Source organism: Ambystoma mexicanum, chromosome 4q (genome assembly GCF_040938575.1).
Source record: "Ambystoma mexicanum isolate Mex_15411 chromosome 4q, UKY_AmexF1_1, whole genome shotgun sequence".
Lineage (NCBI taxonomy): Eukaryota > Metazoa > Chordata > Amphibia > Caudata > Ambystomatidae > Ambystoma > Ambystoma mexicanum.
Window position 1 is genome coordinate 17,042,636 of NC_090928.1, and position 21,389 is coordinate 17,064,024.

A 21,389-nucleotide genomic window follows, 5' to 3' on the forward strand; every position below is an offset into this window, starting at 1 on the left:
ATTTCTTTTTTTTTAATTTAGGTGCATTTAGGAAGCACTTGCCATCCTTTCGCACACAGCATAAAATCAGTACAAATATCATACGAAAAAACATAGAAATAAAAATCACACTAAAATCACACAATACACCGCAATACACAAAACCTACAGTAAAATTGATATAAATAAAAATGTAAATGTTCGTTTGTTCAAAATCTTAAATCTCCAAAAGTTCTTCACCGATTGCTTTGAAATTTTGACACAACGTTGCATTAGAATGTTTTTATATACCTACTATACATAGATATCACACCTGTGACAGGTAAAAACATGCTTTTTCTGAAAAACAGCGCCATCTGTTGGACGTAGAAGCAACACACGCTATACTAAATATTTTACTGAAAAACAGCGCCATCTGTTGGACGTAAAAGCAACACACGCTATACTAAATATTTTATGATTCCATTTCAATGTTTCTGATGTAGAATGGCTCAAATACGTGTCGAGGAAGCAGCAGAGCGACGTGCAGCCAGACTTCAGGATGCACGGTTGTGAGCACAGCGATCGTGTTCTGCAGCTTCAGATCTGCTTCGTTCTCAACAGAATGAACGCGACAGGCTGAGAGTGGCTGAAAGACGTCAACGAGAAACTACAGATAAGCGTCAAACACGACTCCGTGCTCAGCAATCACACGATTGCAATCACCTTACATTCCGGTACAACCCAGCTGATGATTATAGTTTGAGCCGGCATGTTCTCATCGATAACATGACTGAAGTGTGTCCTTATTTCAAAGCTCTGTAATTTAATGGAGAAACGAAAGGAATGTGTTGCGCCTCTGGGAAAATTAAACTGCATCAACTTGGAGAACCGCTAGAGCCATTAAAAACTACCCACAAGCATTGTGAAATTAAACATGTTAGAAACACGCGCTTTCTCTTTTCGTTCTTTTCCATTTAACCAGATTGAGCCACAGCAACGTGTGGCCGGGGACAGCTAGTCACATAAATAAAATCAACATTTAATTGTTAACAATCATCTCAGACAGTGATCAATTACGAGAAAAACAAGTGCACAGGGTTTACTTTGACACAGACAAGGAAGGCCAAGCCGTGGTAACATACGATTCTGCCAAAAATAGGGCACTCCAGAACTGGTCAGAGCCATAATTACCAAATCTAGTATATCCCCTTACATAGAGGTCATGAAGGGAAGAACAAAAGGTCAGAACATGCCGGGCTGTTTCTACTTGTGTGGTACATAGCCGGCAAATGCGTTCCTCTCTTTTGATTCCCCTCCATGCTTTCTGTATTTGCTAGTAACGGGAGGAGGTCAAAACGCAATCAGAGGATAAAGTGTATGAGCGTCGGTAGTCAAGGCGTAATTTAATATTTTATATAGGGAATCCCCAAACAGGCCCTGATGTGTATAAACTGTGTATTTACGCTTCTCCGCTAGTCTGCTCAAGGAGGAGCTGTGATCAAAGATACAAGTTTTCCCATTTATGCTACTCAAAAATAAGGGGATAGCAGAGATTCCAGTACAGGGTAAACTAATGCCTTGACAGTGACTTACCAACTCCAGATCCCTGAACCAGGAACCTTTAGATAAGCGGTCACTATGTGCTTGTGTATTGTACAACAGGGAGTCAATGGAGATCCAATAGAATTTTATATCAGCCCAAAATTTACATGCAGCCGTTTTCCAGGTGGATATTAGAGACTGAAGGCCAAGTTATAATCTTTGAGCCTCAACTGGAGCGGCGCTCGAAGATTCAAAAGTGAGCGGAGAATTTTCACCTCGAGCTTCGGCAGCCAATGTACTGCTTTGAGGCGGAAGACTTCCAATGCATTTAAGATAGTAGGAATTATAGACACCCTATATGCCTTTACTAGTGCTTTAATAGATCTCCCACCATTTTGGGAAATCACCCTCCTAATGGCTAAGCACTTTCCCCAAGCTCTGGCTACTATCCACTCCTCTAAATGCGCCAGGGACGGGAAGGCCTGTATATGAACACAGAGTTACTTATATGTATGGACAGATTCCAGCCGTACGTTGTATAAAAACAAAGTAAAGGGACTCCTGCCATTAGACTTCCTCCCATGTATCATGGTCTTTGTCTTGCAAATATTGATTTTTAAGCCATTTAATTTGGAGTATGATGACAATGCATTAATTAATCGTTGCAACCCTATTTCAGCCCTGTCCGTGATCACAGCATCATCCGCAAACATTAGGCACACCGTTTTAGATTTCCCAAATTGGGGTGGAAAATTTGATGCAGAATTTAGAGCTAGATCTAGGTGGTCGGATACGTAGAGGTCATAAAGCAGGGGGGCCAACGCACAACACTGCTGAAGCCCCATGTTGGTATGATAGTGCCCTGTCAGGGCACCCTCCTGAGACAGTCTTACTCTTACACTGGTGTCGCCATATACTGATTTTAAGAAGTACAACAGGGAACCATCTATCCCCCATGCAATCAGTTTCTTCCATAGACGAGAGTGAACTACACTATTGAAGGCTGCGCTGTAATCCACGAAACAAAGATTCAGAGGAGCCTCCGAATAGCGGTACGCATCAGAGAGGAGAGTTTGTAGGATCCAAATGTGGTGGGAGGTGTTAAATCCCTTACGATAACCTGATTGGTGGGGTCGTAGTAGGGGTGTGTTCTGGACCCAGTCCGACAGCAGTTGCAAGAGTAGGCCCGCAAACAGCTTAGAGCTGCAATCTAGCATTGCAAGCAATCCGCAGTACTCTGGATCGGCTTGTGAGCCTTGTGTGAAAATCGGCACCAATGGTGCTTCTCGACATGAAGTAGGCCTGATTCGCACTTCACATATGTGTAGGAAGTAGTGCTTCTGCAAAGCAGCCCAGAAGGGTGGGGTACATTTTAAGGACCGCAATACAAAGGCCATCAGGACCAGTGGCCTGTGATGTTATATCTTTTTTTATCATCCCTTCTAGGTCGGAAGTGGCCACATGGGCCTGAACTAATGTATTGGTCATTAAACTGACTGGGCATGCCTCCCTGACCTCATCAGGGCATCAATAATGTTTCTCAATAAATCTACCCCACTCTGCTTCTGCTACACCGGTAACTTCCCGTGCCTCAGGCTCTGCACGGAATAATCGTAACATGTGCCAGGCATTTTTTGTATCATATGTTCTAATCCAAATGTGGAATAGTTGCCATTTTGCAGGTATATGGCTAGCTTTGTGGGCCTTCATCCACACCTTGTATCATGTTTTTATTGTGTTAAGTTGTTCCCTACAGGACCGAGGGTCATTAGATGTATTACGCTTTATATGTCGCAGTGCTCCCCTGGCTTCTCTTTTCTTAGCGACAATAGAAGCGTCATATTGGGCACCAGGTTTCAAAGGTTTAATTCGCTTAGCCAAGCGTCTCAGTCGCTGAGGCCAAAAGACCTCCCTCAATTGTCCCATGTACCAGTGGCACATCTCCAGGATTGTTTCTCCTGTAAAATCGTCCCTGTTCACTGCCCTTTTGAAGCCACCCATGCTGGCTATTATCCAAATTAACTTGTTGCCCTGTAGGTTAACCTGTGGGCTCTCCCTCAGGAAATCCATAGTTTTAGCATTATCCTCTTTACAAACCATCCTCAATAGCGCATGGTCACTCATGCTCCCACTTTGTGTACTTAATTCAGGTAGTAACTTCCTTAGGGATGTATTTACAAATATGAAATCTATTCTACTAATGTAGGCCCCATTGACACTAAGTTAACCCCACTCTTCAACAGGAGCATAGGGAGTATTACTGCCAAAACAGTGTCATCTTCTCTGACTCCCTTGAAGGGGTTAGGGGAGTATTCACACATAGCCGCTAGGCAAAGCCCACCTCTAGGACTACCAGATAGAGGGGAGAGGAGTGGCGATGAAACATCATATATCATCTAAGAGAAATGCATAGATAAGCCAGGTTTCCTGAAAACAAAAAACATGGGCAGATAAAAGTTCTTTTAGGATGAGTGATTGGGTAGAAATGAACGGCCGCCTCGTGTATCCCGGGATATCATAGAGACCTGTGCTGATTTGACTATCTGATATTCAGTCCAGGTGGCACAAAGACCGTGACCAAGTACCAGGGAGTCTCCTTTTGGGTCTTGAGGCCAAACCCTCATTTCCCTTCTTCAGTGTCGAGGCTCCGCTCAGACCCTCATACATACCATATGCCCTGTTTACAGTGGAAAGCGGATAAGTATATGGATGGAAAACAAATACCTCAAAACCTAGATCAAGCAATGCTTTATCATTCAAACAGATTCACTCGGTGATCGAAGATGAAACCGTTGTTATTAGCACACAATTCGTGGGGCTACCAAAAACTTGCACTCTAGACTAGAAATGTCATCAAAGGTGAGTCTATGTAAATCCGGGATAAGCTGAAATAAATGGAATAACCAAGAATGATTCAGAAAAGGGCTGGTTTGTGAGGATTCAAGTTCTACTATCTTGACAGACTTGGGAAATACACTTCTCCCACTATTCTCTTGGTACCACCTCTCCTTCATAGAGCACCTGCTCCATGTCTCCACACACAAATGCCAGATTCGTTGGTTCAATTTAGACCCTGGAAGGCCCTGCCCACCTTCCAGGACGGGGGCAGAAGCCAGTATGTGTGTCTGATTTTTATGTTCGTCTTCCCATTTCACCAAAGGGGACATATCCCAAGAACCCGTTGCAGGATTGCCCTCAATACTAAGAGAAGGGCGAGATTTTTCCATCAGGGTACCCGCAGGGGAGAATCATTTGTGCAGGGACCCATGAAGTATCACTTGTCTCTTGACTCCGTACAGCAGAGTATTGGTGACTAGGTAGTTGCACTCTTTCAGTTCATCGCCATGCAGATCGAATAGCTTTTGGTCCACCGGGTCAGGAACAGAATTGGTTGAGGTGCTTGCCTTCAATACTGAGGGCCCAGGCGCTGGTTTGATGTGGCATCGCTTTTTCCTCCTAGGGGACCCATTCTGGCTATTAAGGAGGAATTGTTAAAATGCTATGGTCTCCATCGCTTGCTCTCGTGACACTGCTGTGACTCTTAGGGAGGGGCCCTGAAAAACCACTGGTTGTACAGGCTTTGAGGACTTTGTAATTTGACCATGCAGAGCCCGACCACAGTTGGTTGGGGCCTCCCTGCAGTCCTGATTGTGGTTGTCCCCCAATTGCATGGTAAAAGGAATAGTTACAGTGGGGTCACGGGGCAAATTGTCAGTCTTCAGATGGCCCCTCATGGCATCCCGGATCTCAGCCAAAGAGTGTTTAATTGCTAGATGGTTCTCAGCAAGTTTAGAGTATAGTGCAAGTAACTCATCCAATTTAGCTAAAATCATGTCCAAGGAAGATTCTACGGAATCATGGACCCAGACCCTGGGGCACTTGGAATTTTCTTCCTGGGCAAATTCCGAATCTTCCCCCCTCACTGTCAGAGTAATATGAATACTCTGGTGTGGCCAGTGGATCCAGATTGTGTATAACAGATAGATTGGTGCTTCTCAAGTTAGTGAAGCTAGAGTTTTTGGGGGCGAGTGAGTTACGCTTCAAGTTCAGACATTGATTTAACAATGACTCATTATTATCAATCAGGAACAAACTTTGCAATAGGCTGACAGGGTGTATGTCACATTTATCCAAGTCTAGTTTTTCACCCGGTTCGTTTCCCAATTTGACAGTTGGGGTTTTATTTTCAAAGTATTCAGTCAATTTCTTTTGGGCAGGGATTAGAGAGACACACGCCTTCTTTGCTTTCTTAGATTGCTGATTTAGAGATTTGATGGTAGCAGCTGGCAGGGGACTATGCCCTCGTTTGGCAGCACGAGACACCATCCTCAGGGGGACTGGTTTAAATAGCTTGGGTGGATTGAGTTTCCCCATGATAGAACCAAAACACATGGATCAAAACAGGTAGGAGATCACGGCTAAACTCGTACACAGAAAACACAGGTAAGGCACATTATCAGAGGTGTAATAAATTCCCAGTTTCGTCCCGCCGGAAACTCTGTGGGGGTGTGTAAGTAACAACAAAGAGTGCAAGGCTCAGAACACAGCTCACTGTGTTCATTCTGGTCGAGGTTTTTATCACTGTGCCATTAACTGCTGATAACTGCAGTCACTCTGCTGTGACTCTGTGGCGCTCCGCGCTGTAGTTCAGTGTTTTAAAGGGTGCTCCACCTTCAAAATGATGTCCAATGAAGAAAGACTGCTCGCACATCAAACAACCTCTCCTGCCGAAAACTGCAGTAACTCTGCAGTGAATCTGCAGGACATTATTTAACTAAGTAGTATGTATAAGTGGGAGTTTTGTATACCTCCTGCAGGGGAAGCAGGTTGGATCAAGGATTTGGAAGATGGGGACTGTCATGGAGGCTGGAGCCTATGTGGTAAATTACGAGAAAAAGAAGAGAGATGTGGATGTAATGGTGATTAGATGTCAGTATAGTGGCAGTAATCCTCATTGTGGACATAATGAAGCCATTGGTGGTTACAGTTTTGTTGGCCCTTGGTCTAGTGACTCTGTATACGTGGAGAATGAAGTGGGTGAATGATGGAGCAGATGTGAGGATGAGGTAAAGAAATATAAAACTTATCACTGCCTTCAGGAAATGTCAGCTGTGCTAAGGGCACCTACATCACAGGCAGTTGCCACCATGCTATGCCTATGCACTGTAACTGTTTTAATCATGCATGCTGACAAAATCATGTTCCTTTTAAAGTAATAAAAATGGCAAGCTCTCCTTCGAAACCACAACTAGTGTTTCTATGCCAGAAGGATCCATGTTGTCTGCTCTCCATACAACTATTTGATGGTGTATATAACTGACAAATGAAGCTCCCCATTTGTGATGTTCTTCTTCCTCATAGTCAAGTGTAAACTTGATTTTGCAGGGAAAATAAACAAATTGCAATGTTCATTGCATTAAAATCGATCAATGTTGTGCAGAACCAGCCACTCGCATGAGTCACAGCCCATACCACTGCAAGGCGTTGAACCACTGCTGTTCATTTGCTTTGGGTTACATGATTGCTGACCCACTGAAGTTTGAGCAATGCAGAGGCATTACAATAGAAGCTGTTACTGACCTTAACCAAGGCACGTACCTACTGTTTCAATTAGCCGGAGGTGAGAGCCTGTTCTGTTATCACACTATTTTCCCCACTGGCCCTGCTTATTCCTCCTTGCTAACAGAAACATGGCTGTAAATTCAGACAGGCAGCCAATTTCAAACTTGGTGCGAGCTGACCTAATTTCTTCAAAAAGAATGGTAATAATATTAAGGAGGTGTAGGGAATATTCCGGGAGAGTCGGGAGATCGATCGCTTTCACATCTGGACTTGTTGTGCTAATTGGAAGGTGTGAAAACCTCTGTAATGAAGTCATGAATTGGTTGCAATGTATTCAATAGTCTTATATAAGATGTAGTGGGGATGGGATAACACAGGATTGGGATTGTGAAGTGTTGTGTTTGTATGTTCCTGTGTTCACCTCGCAGCTTTTGCTTGTGATGAATTGACTTCTGCCCTACAAGAATACTATGATTAGTAGAAGCTAAAGCGCCTACTCAGACCGTACACGTCTACAAATCCAGAGCCAACTCAATCATAAAGGTAAAACAGGCACAGTTTAGAGGTAAACCTCTTTCGCCTTTCGTGGTAACATACGCAGAGGTAAGGCTATACTCTTGAAAGAATTTGAATGTGAAACAGTGGCAACTCAAACAGCGAAGTGTAACTGTCCAAAATAAAGCAATGTCCAATCTAGACAGCACTATGAAAACCCACCCCTGTAGAGAGAACGCAGAATATACAAGATAGAATGCAGCACTCTGTGTAATGAGACAGGGTGACAAAAGGCAATAGCAACCACAATAGTTAAAAAAGTATATGCTGATTCCAAGACGGCTGCCGTGACCATAAGTCCATGAGGAGCGTGCTCCCACCCGGCGATCCCCAAGAAAGGTGCAACAAGAGATTGGACGCCCCTTCCGCATGGTGCTATTGCTGTGTGACCCCCCTGGATGAAGGACCATCTCCCTGAAAACAAGAAACTGAGCAAGTACACCGCAACGCAAAGGAGGTGCACGGAACAGGTGAAGGATGTCCCGTAGAGGGACGAGATGGCCGGCAAACCAGGCTTCATATGGTGCTGTAACGAGATCCTCCCCTCCTCAAGCACAACGTTGGAGAACAGCAGGAAGGGCGCTCTAACCAGCGGTACCCGCTTTGAATCGCAGGAGCTTGGCAGAGTGAAGGAGCCCCACGCGGCGTCTACAGGGGGCCGGGCCCTGGCATTGGACAGACCCGGGTCTCGAGTACGGCGGTCCCCAGGCACATGAACCGGTGAACGGATGCACTCCCAGTGCAAAGGACTTCCCAACACACCAGCAGTACACACGTAAGAAGGGGAACAAGCTCCGTTCTGGAATCCATTAGGGCCCATGAAGGCATAGATACGCGCTCCCTGCCTCTGACTCCCCAAAAGGGTTACCGAGCGCCCATTCCAACATGAAGCGGTGCCCGCGCACCCTCAGTTCACTCCCCCCTTCGTCCCGGTGTCCTGCATCCAAACACGTTCTGAATAATCGGCGCGTCTCTCGCATCAAACATAATGTCTGCATCTGGCAACCTCTAGAGTGGTGACACCGCCATACCACCTCCCGGGTGACTGGAATCACTGTGGGGCTGGGAAAAGCAATAATTGTGGGATCAGAGAAGAGGACGTTCCAGATCCAGTTGGGGCAATAAAATAAGGGACAAGAACATCTGTTTAAGGGGCCGCACATGACCAGAGCCTCAGAGAAGCGGCCGCTTGTACCCTATCATATGGTCTGATTGCTCTTGTGTCCTTAGAACATCAACAAAATCTCTCATCCTGGAAAATAACATTGCACGCGCCCTGTGACCGCCGTCTAATGCTAATCAGACTCTCCTACTGGGCACCAGTAAGTGGTGCAGTGTGAACTGCAGACGCAAACACACAGGGATGTACCAACCAGATACAGGGAAGGATTACTCCCACATGACAGTGGTATAGCGGGGCAGGGTACAGAGTGTGCCACCAACCTCCAGAAGTAGTGTGAGTGAATTGGACCCTACCTTGGGGACGGAAGGAACATCTTAAAGGTCCAAAAGGGAAAAGCTTTTGGGGCAGGATACTACCTTGCAACACTCAGCTAATGTCGCAGAATAAACCCACGGACCTCAAGGAAGGGGTCCCCATGCCCAAGATGACGGAGAAACAGGATGGAACCCTACAGAAATGATGGCAAAAAGAAGGGGAAACATCCACGGGGAACGATCAGACCTAGACTGATCAGCCAGGGCCGGATGGGTCCCCAATGCAACTGAAAGGGCAGGTGGTCACTAATGAAGTGTTTCAGCGATGCTTCAAAGCGTTTAGCAACCAGAGAACGGAAACATTACAAACACAGCTGAATCTAATAAGAACGGAACTAGCCCATCCCCCACAGGAAGTCAAGGGGGATATTGTGGAGCTAGGAGAAAGAGTTGATTCAACTGAACATGCTATCCAAGAGGTAATCGAGGATACCCGGAAGATTGCTGCATTGGCAGACCAGTTAGCAATCGCCATACATAATCTTGAGCTCCAACCCGAAGACCTCAAGAACCGCTCAAGTAGGGTGACAATAAGGGTCAAGGAATTACCTGAAAGCATGTCTAATCATGACCTCCGAGAGACAATGCAACAAGTGTTCACAGAACTGCTGGACCTGGAGGCAGGGGGTGAGATAACCGTGGACATAATACATCAGGTGGGCCCAATAAAAGCAGAACCAGGTGCCACACCATGAGAAGTGGTAATGGTGCTACGAAGATGCGATCAAAAGGAGGCGATCCTACTAGCGACAAGGAAACCAACCCCTATAAAAGTTAATGGCACTGAAATTCAGCTATACCAAGACCTGGCCAAAACTACGCTGGCGAAGAGGAGGCAGATGGGCCCAGTGACTAGGGCATTGGCCCAAGCCTAGATTCGATATAGATGGACATTTCCATTTGGGATGGTCTTCAAGTGGGAGGGCCACCAACATCGCATCACCACACTAGAGGAAGGGCCTAGGATCCTGAACATTGAGGAAGAGGGGGGTGAGACTCTTGGAGGGCAACCCAGGGGGCTCCCCCACGAACGGCTGCAGGAGAAACCCTGGGAATGGAGGAGAGTATGAAAACCAAGGCAAAGAGGTAGCCTCCACGTGGTCCTGAATGTCAATGGTCTAAGTCTCCAGTCCAAAAGAAAGACTAAGTATAAAGATAGGGCCCAGGGAGCTGGTCATGGAAGGGGATGGCTCAGGCAGGTTATAGGCATCTATCGGGTGAGGGATCTGCAGATAATGGGGGATCGACCAGGTTGGTGGGAGGGATGGTCCTGGTACTTGGAATCCGGGGAGAGCATGGGACTGCTCAACCTGCACTGTTGTTCTCCGGGTGTTTAGCGAGGCTCGGCCACCATGGCTGGGAACTTGGGAGGAGGAAGGAGAGCAGAGTTTAGCTGGAGGGGTGAAGGGAGGTGGGGAGAATAGGGGAGGGAGGGGGACTCAAGATGGAGGAGGATGGCTACATTTCAGAAGCACACAGGGCAAAAACAGGGATGGGTAGTAAAAAGGGGATTCACTTGCTTTCACTGAATGTCAGGGGGTTGAATACATCTACCAAAAGGCGGAAGGTTGAGGTTCTCTTGCAAAAGGCGAAACCTGAAATAGTGACTCTCGAGGAGACCCACATCTGTTAGAAAGATAAGCACACATTGAGGATAAGAGCTTACCCCCATGTGCTGCTGACGAATGATAGGGGTAAGACGCGAGGGGTCCTTATTGCGCTCAGGGATCTTGCTGATATGAGAATAAAAGGGGCAATGGTAGACAAAGAAGGTAGATTCCTCTTTGCCCAGATTCAATGGTAAGGCTAATCATTTACAATAGCCACGGTGTACGCCCCTAATATGGGACAAGATGGTTTTCTATGGGGACTGTTGGAGAAGCTGGAGAAATATATTATGGGACAGCTTATAGTAACAGGGAATTCCAACATGACATGGAACCCAAGGGTGGATAGAAGCGCTGGCATGACCTCCACTGTTAAAGGCCCGACTCAAAGCCTGCGCGCCAGTATGAACTGGTTAACATTAGTCGACACCTGGCATGAATCGCGAGGGGGGCTAAAAAGTATACTTTTTATTCCCATGTGCATAGAACATTCTCAAGGATTGATTATATCTGTGTCTCTGCCAAGCTGCGGGGACAGGTACGGACCATGGAATTGGGGCCCATAACTATGTCTGACCACGATCCCCTGCTGCTAGAATTCCAGTGGGAGAAGGGTGGGGTCTGGGATGTGGAAGTGGCATTTTTCCTAGACACTTGCTGCGGGACAGGGTGATTTGTAACTAACTGCAGGATTCCATTCGAGAAGCTTTTGAAAGAAACAAGACTCCAGCACGGTAGGAACAGGTATGGGAAGCTTTTAAAGCAACTATACAGGGGGAATTTATAGCAAAGAAAGCACTGTGAGACAAGCAGGAAAATGCTTTACAGGAAGATTTGGAACAACGCTTAATGGGAGGGATGGCTAGAATGGAAACTGACAAAGGGGTATCACCCCGGAAGAAATACAGGCATCTTAAAGGTCAAATTAACATTTTACAGATGAAACAGGCAGAAAGATTGCTACTATTTTTGAAGCAGCGACAGAGGCAAATATGTAGAGGCAAGTAAAGCTGATCAACTCCTAGCATGGCAAGTAAGGAAAAAAGAAGCAGATAAGAGTGATCCTCCGCATTCAAACATCCCGGGGAACAATCAGCTCTGTATCGGAGGAAATCCTTCAGGCCTTAACGGCGTACTACTCAGCTTTGTACTCCTCGGATTCCCCAAACAAGGAAAGCCAAGAGGCATACTTGAGATCATGGCCACTGAATAGATTAGATAAAAGTGAAAGGGAGAGCCTGGAGGGGGAGATTACAGAGGACGAAGTTCGGGCTGCAATCCAATCCATACCGTTAAATAAAGCCCTAGGCCTGGATGGTTTACCGGCAATGTTTTATAAGGCATTTCAGGATACTCTGATCCCAACGATGACATCTCTTTTCAACTCCTTTTCTACTTCGGGGCACATCTCCCGGACCATGGAGTAGGCGAAAGTGGTTCTATTCCCCAAACCTAATAAGGACAAAACTCAATGCGGCTCGTATCGCTCTATTGCATTAATACATTTAGATGTGAACATTTTCACTAAAATACTAGCGTCCAGGCTCGACAAAATAATCCCGGGGGTTGATCCACACAGATCAAGCAGGCTTCATCAGGGGGAGACAAACGTTCGATAACACAAGGTGAATATGTCATTTCATATTAAAAGTAAATAAGACCAGCCCCTCTGCGGGGCTAATGGCCCTGGACATGGAGAAGGAATTTGATCGCATGGAGTGGTCATTTTTGTTCCTCACCATGGAGGCTATGGAGTTTGGTCTGGGTTTTCTACGCTTGGTCAAAGCCAGCTATGGGTCACAAGTGTTAAGGCTAGCTATAAATGGGCACATCTCCCAGATGATACTGGTGTCCAGAGGTACCAAACAGGGCTGCCCGCTATCCGCTGTGTTATATGCTGTATATCTAAAACCTTTTTTAACTAGGATCAGACAAGAGACAGGGATAAAAGGGGTTACATTTGGGGGGGGGGACATAACATGATGGCCTTTACGGATGATGTACTGGTGATGCTGACAGACTTGAATACTTCACTCCCGACGTTGTCGACACTTTTGGGGGAATTTGGTAAAATGGCGGGTCTGAAGATCAATACTCAAAAATCTGAAATAATGGTCCTACAGGGGGAAAGGGTGCCAACCTATTACCTATTAGATACCAGGCAGTTTGTGCAATCAGATGGAGGCTTCCGTTACTTGGGGGTATTGATAACTAAGTCCCTAGACAATATGTATCAGGCAAATTACCCTCCTCAGCTAGACACGATAAATACATGACTGGAGGAGCATGGCCCACTTAATATCTCATGGATGGGCCGGATCAATGTTGTCAAAATGATACTTCTGTCCAGATTATTGTACGATTTTTAGGACCCTGAATAGACTGGCCGGAAATTTAATCTGGCAAGGAAAGAGGCTACGGGTAGCATGGAAAGTCCTGACTGCTCCAACAGGGTGTGGCGGGATGGAGTTTCCGAACTTTCAAACATATTTTCAAGCAGCCCAGTTAAGGGTCATAAGAGAATGGTTTAATGGGTACCCTGACAAGATTTAGCAATCGATGGACAGAGCGGTGGGAGCCAGACTCCTCGACGAAGTCTAGTGGTACCCAAAAGTGGATAAACCCCCCAACATGTATAGACGCGGATAACGGCCCTGGTAGGTGACACGTGGGATGTGGTGGTTAAGAGGACAGGTATTACAACCTTCCCGTCCCCGTTTACTCCCTTGCTGCGCAATCCCCAATTTACCTCGGTGTTGGAGAAAGGTGTGTTTACTAGGTGGGAAGAAGCAGGCTGTCGGTGAGCGAGGGATATGATGGAAGGGCAGGAGGTCATGTTGTTCCACCAATGCAAACAATCCATTGGGCTGCGGGACGAGGTAGGCTTTGGTATGCACAGCTATGCCATTGGTCATTAGCCAATATGAAACAGTCTGTAATTAGGGAACTCACACTACTAGAAAAATATAAGCTTACAAACTCGGGAGATCGCCAGATGATAAGCAAACTGTATAAACTGTACAAAATGTTCTCCCTCTGAAACAAAGGGAAAAGATATTACCTTTGCAATCTCTAAAGAGCAATGGTGGGAAGATTGGCAGAGGATCCCAAAGTTAAAGTCGAGGGTTGCAGATCCAGGAAATGTAGATAAGGGTTTAAGTGCAGTGGATTCTAACCCTGGAGAAATTGCATACATTCTATCCTTCAACATCCCGGACATGCTGGCGAAGCTGTTAGGAGCTTGGCACTTGGGTACATATTTGGTGGGCATGCCATGAAAACGTTTTGGGACTCTGTTAACAGTACAATGAAATCCATCTTTGGCTCCCAAATCCGAACAGAGTATGGGGAATCTATGTTCTCTCGTCTAAACCTCAGAGAAAAACGTACATGATATTGAGTGTTGCTGCTCTCTCCTTGATTACTCAAAAATGGAAACAAGTTGCGGTCCCCACTGAACAAGAATGGATAGCAAACATTTGGCACTATACATCATTACAATGGTTAACATACACTATTCAGGGGGACCATGCAAAATTTAAGGAAGATTGGGACATGGTCTTGGACTTTCTCCACAAGGACTATCGGGAACAATAGTGTCCTCAAAGAATCCGCCTGTTGGATGTGTTGTAGATTTTTGCCCTCATGTGAAGTTTATTTTGAAACCTTGTACGATACCTTTTGCACTGATCCAGGGGAGGGAAGGGATGGGGGGATGGAGGGCAGAGGGGAGGGTTCCTGGCGGTAGGGGGGGTTGGGATTGTTAATATTAAGAAATGTTTAAATACCAATAAAAATAAGTTTAAAAAAAGGATATGCTCTTGAGTTGCAAAAAGGGATTATTATGACCCAGCGCACTGTTCAGTGGTTCGAGTCAGTCGTGGTCATACAGTGGTAACTAGATGTCGAGGCAGGGATGAACTTGAAGAAGGCTGTGGTTCAAGGCAGTCTCTAGTGGCACGTATCGTGGATGTCGCAAGGTGTGACTGTCAAGGTTCAATGGCTGTAGGGCTGATGATGGGATGCACTGGTGAGTCCGTCTGATGGGGGCTAGAAGAATGCGACTCCGGGGGAACAACAAGAGTAGTTTGATGGACGATAAAGAGGCTGGTTGTTCAAACAGCGGTATGAGCGATACAAGTGCAGCAGTACTCCTGTGTTCGAGCTGAAGCAATGATGCCACTGTGCGGAGGCAAACTTGTTTGAACAGACGGAACTGTGGGTCAAAAGTCAGTGAGTGCCAAAAGCAGCTCCAGTTGTACTGTTGGTTCAAACTGGGTTGAACGTGTTTGAATCACGGCTTGCAGTAGTCAGACTGTGAACGTTCGGGGACCCTATCTGTATTGGCTCTCAGGAGCTTAGCTTCTCATTCCAGCAACTCCCGAACACGCTGTTTGGGGGTTCGAGTCAGTCATAAGCAGATGTCAAGGCGAGGTCGAACTGAAAGAAACCTGCGGTTCAAAGAGGGCTTGAGCAATGTGTATCGTGGATGTCACCAGATTCGGTCTGATGGTCGAGGTTCGACGTGGGTGGACTATTGACGGGATGCGTTCGAGAGTCCGTTCGATGCAGGCTCAAAGGACGCAGTTTGGGAAGAACACCAAGAGCGGTTCGATCTTGGACTTGATCAGTGATGAAGAGGCTGGTGATTTAAACAGCGGTTTGAATGGAGGCAATGACACGCTACAGCTGGTGCGGTGCAGCTGCAAACTTGTTCAAACGGGTGGTACTGTGGTTTGAAAGTCAAGGCTTGCCAAAGGCAGCTCTGGAGGGTCCCGTTGGTTCAAAGTGGGTTAAAGTCTAAAGGGAAGTATTTGGACCGAGAGGAAGTAGTCAAATTGCTTCTACAGATGTCTGAGTACATAGGGTTCAAAGACCCTGCCAATCCGGGCCCCTCCTCAGACCCAAGGATTCCCCAATATAAGGAATTTCCTAAAATGGGACTGCCCTTTATTTCTGATATCTAGAACATGGTCCTGGATGACTGGAAAGACCCTAATTAAATTCAGATGCTCCGGATCATGGCCAAACTTTCTCACCTGAAGGGGGAAGAGAAGAGCATGCCATAGGCAATCAAAGCAGATTCAATGCTTTCTAGTCTGGTTTGATGGTCTGCAATGGTGGCTGAGAAAGCCCCCCAGTAGACAAGACTTATTTTGCACCCAGAAAGGCCTATGGAAGGACATTTTGTAGCTTTAATAGCAAATACTTATGGCTCTCTTACATGGCAGAGACAGTTTTGAATGGATTTAAGAGACTGAACAGGGCCATTGAGGAAAGGGGAATTGCACACCTATCCTCAGTGAGATGAAGAAGCATGTAAAATGGCTCTCAAGCATTTCTTATTATGTGTCCGCCAGCAGCAATGCCCTTGGGACCCACCATTTCTGGGAGAAGACAGACTGGTTAAAAGAAATTGCACTAAAACTATTCTTCAAGGGAAGTAAGCTGCCTGGAGATAGATTGGATGACAAGGTCCACAACAAAAAGCAGACAAGCATGCCGGTACACTCAGGAAGAAAGAAATCCTGGGTGGCTCAAGGTCATCAGACCACTCCAGGTCTGAGAACCAGAAGGTGCACATGTTCAGAGCGGAGCAGAGGAGCTAGGGAGAGACCTTGCTTTAACAGGAGCAATGCCAAGTTCCCCTGGGATACACAGAAATCCTGAGAACCATGTGGTGTGGAGTGGGTAGACTATTACACTACGCCTGGTATGTGCAGAATCTACCACCAATGTTTAGGCCAGCAGGAGAGTCAGGTGGTGGTACAGACTGGAGTTTTCAGGCCCACCAAAGGCATATAGCAAGAAGCAGGGCTAAGTGGGAGGCCATGCAATGGGGGATTCAAGAGTTGCTGGACATTGTGGCCATAAAGAGGTCCTGATCAAGGAGGAAGTGCAAGTGTACTACTCTGTCATCTTCATGGTACCCAAGGACAAGTTCTGATTGGCCATGAACCTAAACAAATTAATTTGCAGGGCTTTCCTTCAATATGGAGACTCTGTCAAGGATTCTGCTTTTCATTTTAGGGGAAATTGGCTAACATCCACAGATTGACAGGATGCGCATTATCATGGATCCACCAGAGCATCTATTCAAAAGATCTGCAGATTTGCAGTAGGGGCCCTCAGAGAGGCAGTTTCTGGTGAGTTGAATAAACCCCATCTAGATTCTTCCCTTCCCTGCAACTAACCTTTGTAGGGCCCCAATGGTCGACGAGGCATGAGAGGGTCTTTCTTCTGGAAAACAGGGCAAATCTCTGCAAAGTTCTGAAGGTGTGTCATCAAGGGGCACTCCGCTTTGGCCAGGGATATTCTTTCCGTTCATGGTGATATGGGCATGCCCTTGTGTTGTCCTGGTGCCCTGGGCAATGATGTACCGGTTATTCACATTCATAGGTTCTTGGTCCTTGCATCCACGTCCTTTTAAGAGCAGATTGCGGTGTTGGATATTCTAAGAAGGAATCTCCAGTGGGCATTTCTGACATACAATCTCTGAAGGCGAGTGAATCTCATCAGCCAGGATCACAATTACTACATCACCAGCAGCATTGGGTGGGGTCAGGGGTCAACCTGTCTTCACCTGGTGCACCAGAAAAAATGTGGTCCAGGCAAAAGGGATTAATCCTCGATTTTGAAGGGGTAGGCTGCTATTAGCAAAGCACTCATATTTGTCTTAGATATAATTTCCAACTGGAACGTTCTGGTCAGATCTCATCACTACACAGCAGTGGCATATATCAATCTCTGTGTGGGTGAGTTCCTCAGCAGAGTCCCACTTGGTGTCCCAGGAGCCAGCTAACATCAGGGGTGCGGACAACTCAGTGGCAGACCATCTCAGCAGGATTTTATCAAGTTCCCAAGAAATGTTCCTTTACCTGAACACCTTTCAGGAAGTGTGTTGCAGGTTTGGGAATCTGGTCCTGCACCTCTTTTCTTCCATAGAGTCTGTGCAGCTGGGGAGGTTGTGCTCCTGATTTCCATCCCATGCGGTTTGAGGGGTGGATGCTATGAGTTGGAGTGGCCCAGGAGGCCTTTATTTGCCTTTCCCCGATTCCTCCGATTCACAGGCTCTTGGAGAAGACCAGGATCAGCCAGATGGAAGTTATTTTAATTGTCCCTTACTGGCCCAAGAGGGGGTGGTTTCTAGTGCTACTTGATCAAGCAGTGGCTCTGGTGTGGCTAATTCCCTCTAGGGCCTCCGCCTCTGAGGACTGTAGGAGGGGATCTGGCGGGAAAAGCAATTTACTGGGGTTCCCAATGTTAAAAAGAGGGTGTTAAGGGATCTGGGGGTTTCCGGTCCGGTTGCCTTACCCCTTTCAGAAGTGCAGGTACCTCACAAAACTCGGATGTTATAAAAAGCACTGTTCTAATATTGTGGTCTGGTGTGAAAGAGAAAAGATATCAACTGAATGTGGTATTCCATCTGTGTTACAATTTCTTCAGAATAGATTTGACAAGGGGTTGGTGGTTTTGTCCCTCAGGATCCAGTGGGCAACAATAAGAGCTGTTGGGTAACACTGGGTGACAAAGGGGGAGGTGGATAAGGTAGTGGGGAAGCTGCTCAGGATTGTAATCATTAATAAAGTCCCAGCCTATGCTGGAACTTTGTTTTGGGGTCTGCTGCTTGTATTATCATCTCTTAAAACCCCTTCTTTTGAGCCGATCTCGTCTAGTGACATCAAATGTTTGACTTTGAAGGCAACCTACCTTATTGTAATGACGTCAGGTCGAAGGTTGGTGGAGATATTATGTTATCAGCGGTATCTTCAGATCTTGCCAGGAGCCCTCTTGTTATAGTCAAATCCAGGATTTCTTCCCATCACCGATAGACAGTAATCGAATGCCTGAGTAGTCTTATAACTCTACAATAAGCTTTGCTAATGTCACTACTCGGTCCTAACTTTAATGTTTTGTTTTGATTCGAACATACAGAGATGATCCATCGACTGAGTTTGGTCTTACAACCTATTCTAATTCCAAAGATGTACGAGCAGCTATCGAAAAGATCCCGCAGAAAGGAGGACTTTCCAATGTGGGTAAGTGAATTCCGTCCATGTCTGGTGTCAGATTGCAGTATGTAAATACATGTTCTTTATAGACTTCACACGGCATGGGTTACTTTGGGAAACGGTGAAATACACGGTTACAAGAACCCCCAAACAATTTGAAACTTTAAATGGTATTAATCAAGTTTTAAAGTTCAATGCAGTCTACTCTAATTATTTTGGAATGTGTGCAATGCATTTTAGAATGTACACATACGTTTGAAATAAAACGAATTCACGTTGAGAGTAGCATGTTAACATGGTGTAAGGGGGGGTGTTCGAGGGTATCATTTGTACTATTTCTTCGTGTTTCCAACCTATACGCTACAGCCTCTGCATGCCATTGTGCGTATCTGGGCTTCTCCTGATGTGTGCCAGATGTGCTGTAAAGTGCGTTTGTGTTTCCGTTCTAGTAATGTTTGTAGGTTACATCAAGGAAGTCGTCATCTTGCAGGAGATTATCAACTACACTGTAACTGCTTTCAAAGTCTGAGAGAGTTCGCCACAGTGCTTCTGTGGCAGGTATTAGTGCACTCGTATTAATCTTTCAACTTCCAGTTCTGATGTAAAACGGAAGGTCTTTTAAACAGTTCCATACACACCTAGCATAAGATACGAAATACACCAAACCCGAATTCAATATATGGGTAACAAAAGTGGTAAACCCTCTCATAGGGTAACTGAAGAATGCAATATCTGACAACAACGGGAATACGTTCTTCAAAAAACCAAAAATGCTGCTATCACTAGACCCATATACCATACAAAAGCCAAATAGCCATCAGTTCCAAAAGGCCAAGAAGATGATGAATGAACCGTTTTCTGAATGCCTTGTAACATACTGTACTTGAAAGCAACATTTGGACATATCACTATTTTTTATAGCTTGAAGTAGCCATCTCATGGACACATATTGCCACTATTTGGGCCCCAAATTATCGCCACTACACGTTGATACTGAATGTGAAAAACTATAATTTTGCCACTAAATGTCCCGTTGTCATTCAACATGGCTCAGAGCATTTTTGCTTGCGTAGTCTGTCCACAGCATGCATGAGAGCACAGTTCTCAGGCCCACAAGCTTTAAGGCATACATCATAACCAGAGCAGGGACGTCAATTCACCAAAATGCCATGGGTAGCGGAAGTGACATCACATGACCATTGACCTCTGATTAGATCACAGCAAGTGATGTCGTTTGACCCCACCCCCAAGTGACATTGAGGAAGTGATGTCCCCCAACTTTTCACCCCTTGGCAAAACAATAAGTGACATCACATAGTTTGTTCTTCAGCACACTAAGAACAATATGGTTACGTTATCACTGTAATATGATATACATTTCATACAAGAATGGGTCACCATGTTTAGCATTAATATCAGTGTGTATAGGCCCATTTTACAAAATTACTGTGAATGTAAGCAGACGTCCAAGGCCAAATGATGCCATGCAATGAAAAGAAAATGTATGTGACTGTTGCATGAAATGAAAGAAGGGTATCAACAAATTCAACCCTTAGAAACGGATCAAGAGCCAAGCAAATCGGGGTCATGCCCTGTTGGATATGCAACAAAAAAGACACATTTATTGTGGCAGGTTTACAGGTGTTGGAAGTTGCCATCATCTCACACATGTATCATCCTAGCTTACATTCTTAGTGTGTGCTCCTGGGGCAAGGACCCTTTAACCCCCATGGTTACATATGATCATGCACCTAGCATACGTGGATTCTTCAGGTAGGTATGTTTCCAGCTACCCTCGTGAGTGTGAGCTCTTGCACCAAGCCATCCTGGGTCATCTATGATGCTTTGGTCATAGTGTCGAAAAAACATGGCATACATAGGAGTTTCGCTTTCCGAGCACACTAGTTTCCAATATACATTTGCATTCACACACATACCATCTTTGAGTAATACATGAGTGGGTGCTCACAAGACAAAGCAATTTTTGAGTGTTTACTTAACAGCTCAACAGCCTTTGTTGGTGGAATCTTCTTTGTTCCCACACCAAACATTAAAGGCTCCCAAAGAGTGGTCCCATCCACAAAGCATCCCTAAGTATGTGCTCTCACTAGACCTACATTTACATGTATTAACAAACCTAGCACCGGAGTCAGGTGTGACAATGGGGGTCCATTCCAAGTGTCTGCCCACAGGCCCTGTACAGAACTATGTCTCCTGGAGTCCTTTGAAGAAGAGGTTTGAACCTTGGACAGGCACATAGAATGGCAGAGTCCTCCATAAGGAGGTTTCACACACTGCAATCCCATTTGTGATCCATGAATGTATTCTCTCAAGCACATTTACTATTCAAGGATATGTTGTGTGTGCTCACTGTTCATACACTGAACAGCTAGAATGTACCATCAGATATTTCACACACTAACCCGCATAGTGTCCTTCATGTCCTCACACACTAAACTCCATATGGGTATGCTCATGCACAGAATATTCTGGTGCCCCCAGTGTGTACGTGCTTGCACACTGACCATTGGAGTATACTGCCAGGATGAGCCCTCATTCTGACCACTAAAGTGTCATCTGTGAGTACATGCCCACACGATGAGCATACTCAAGATGTCCTTTATTTCATGATCACACAATGAACATGCTATTT

General features: G+C 45.7%; 1 protein-coding gene across 5 annotated transcripts in view; it reads left to right on the forward strand.

Annotated features, from left to right (window-relative positions):
- VIT (vitrin) overlaps positions 1-21,389 on the forward strand; it is a 2,362,557-nt gene that overhangs the window by 2,126,340 nt on the left and 214,828 nt on the right. For all 5 annotated transcript variants that reach the window (XM_069607358.1, XM_069607362.1, XM_069607360.1 and 2 more), the window contains one exon: positions 18,660-18,763. In XM_069607358.1, the coding sequence (XP_069463459.1) occupies positions 18,660-18,763 (104 nt within the window). The remainder of the gene's footprint in view (positions 1-18,659; positions 18,764-21,389) is intronic.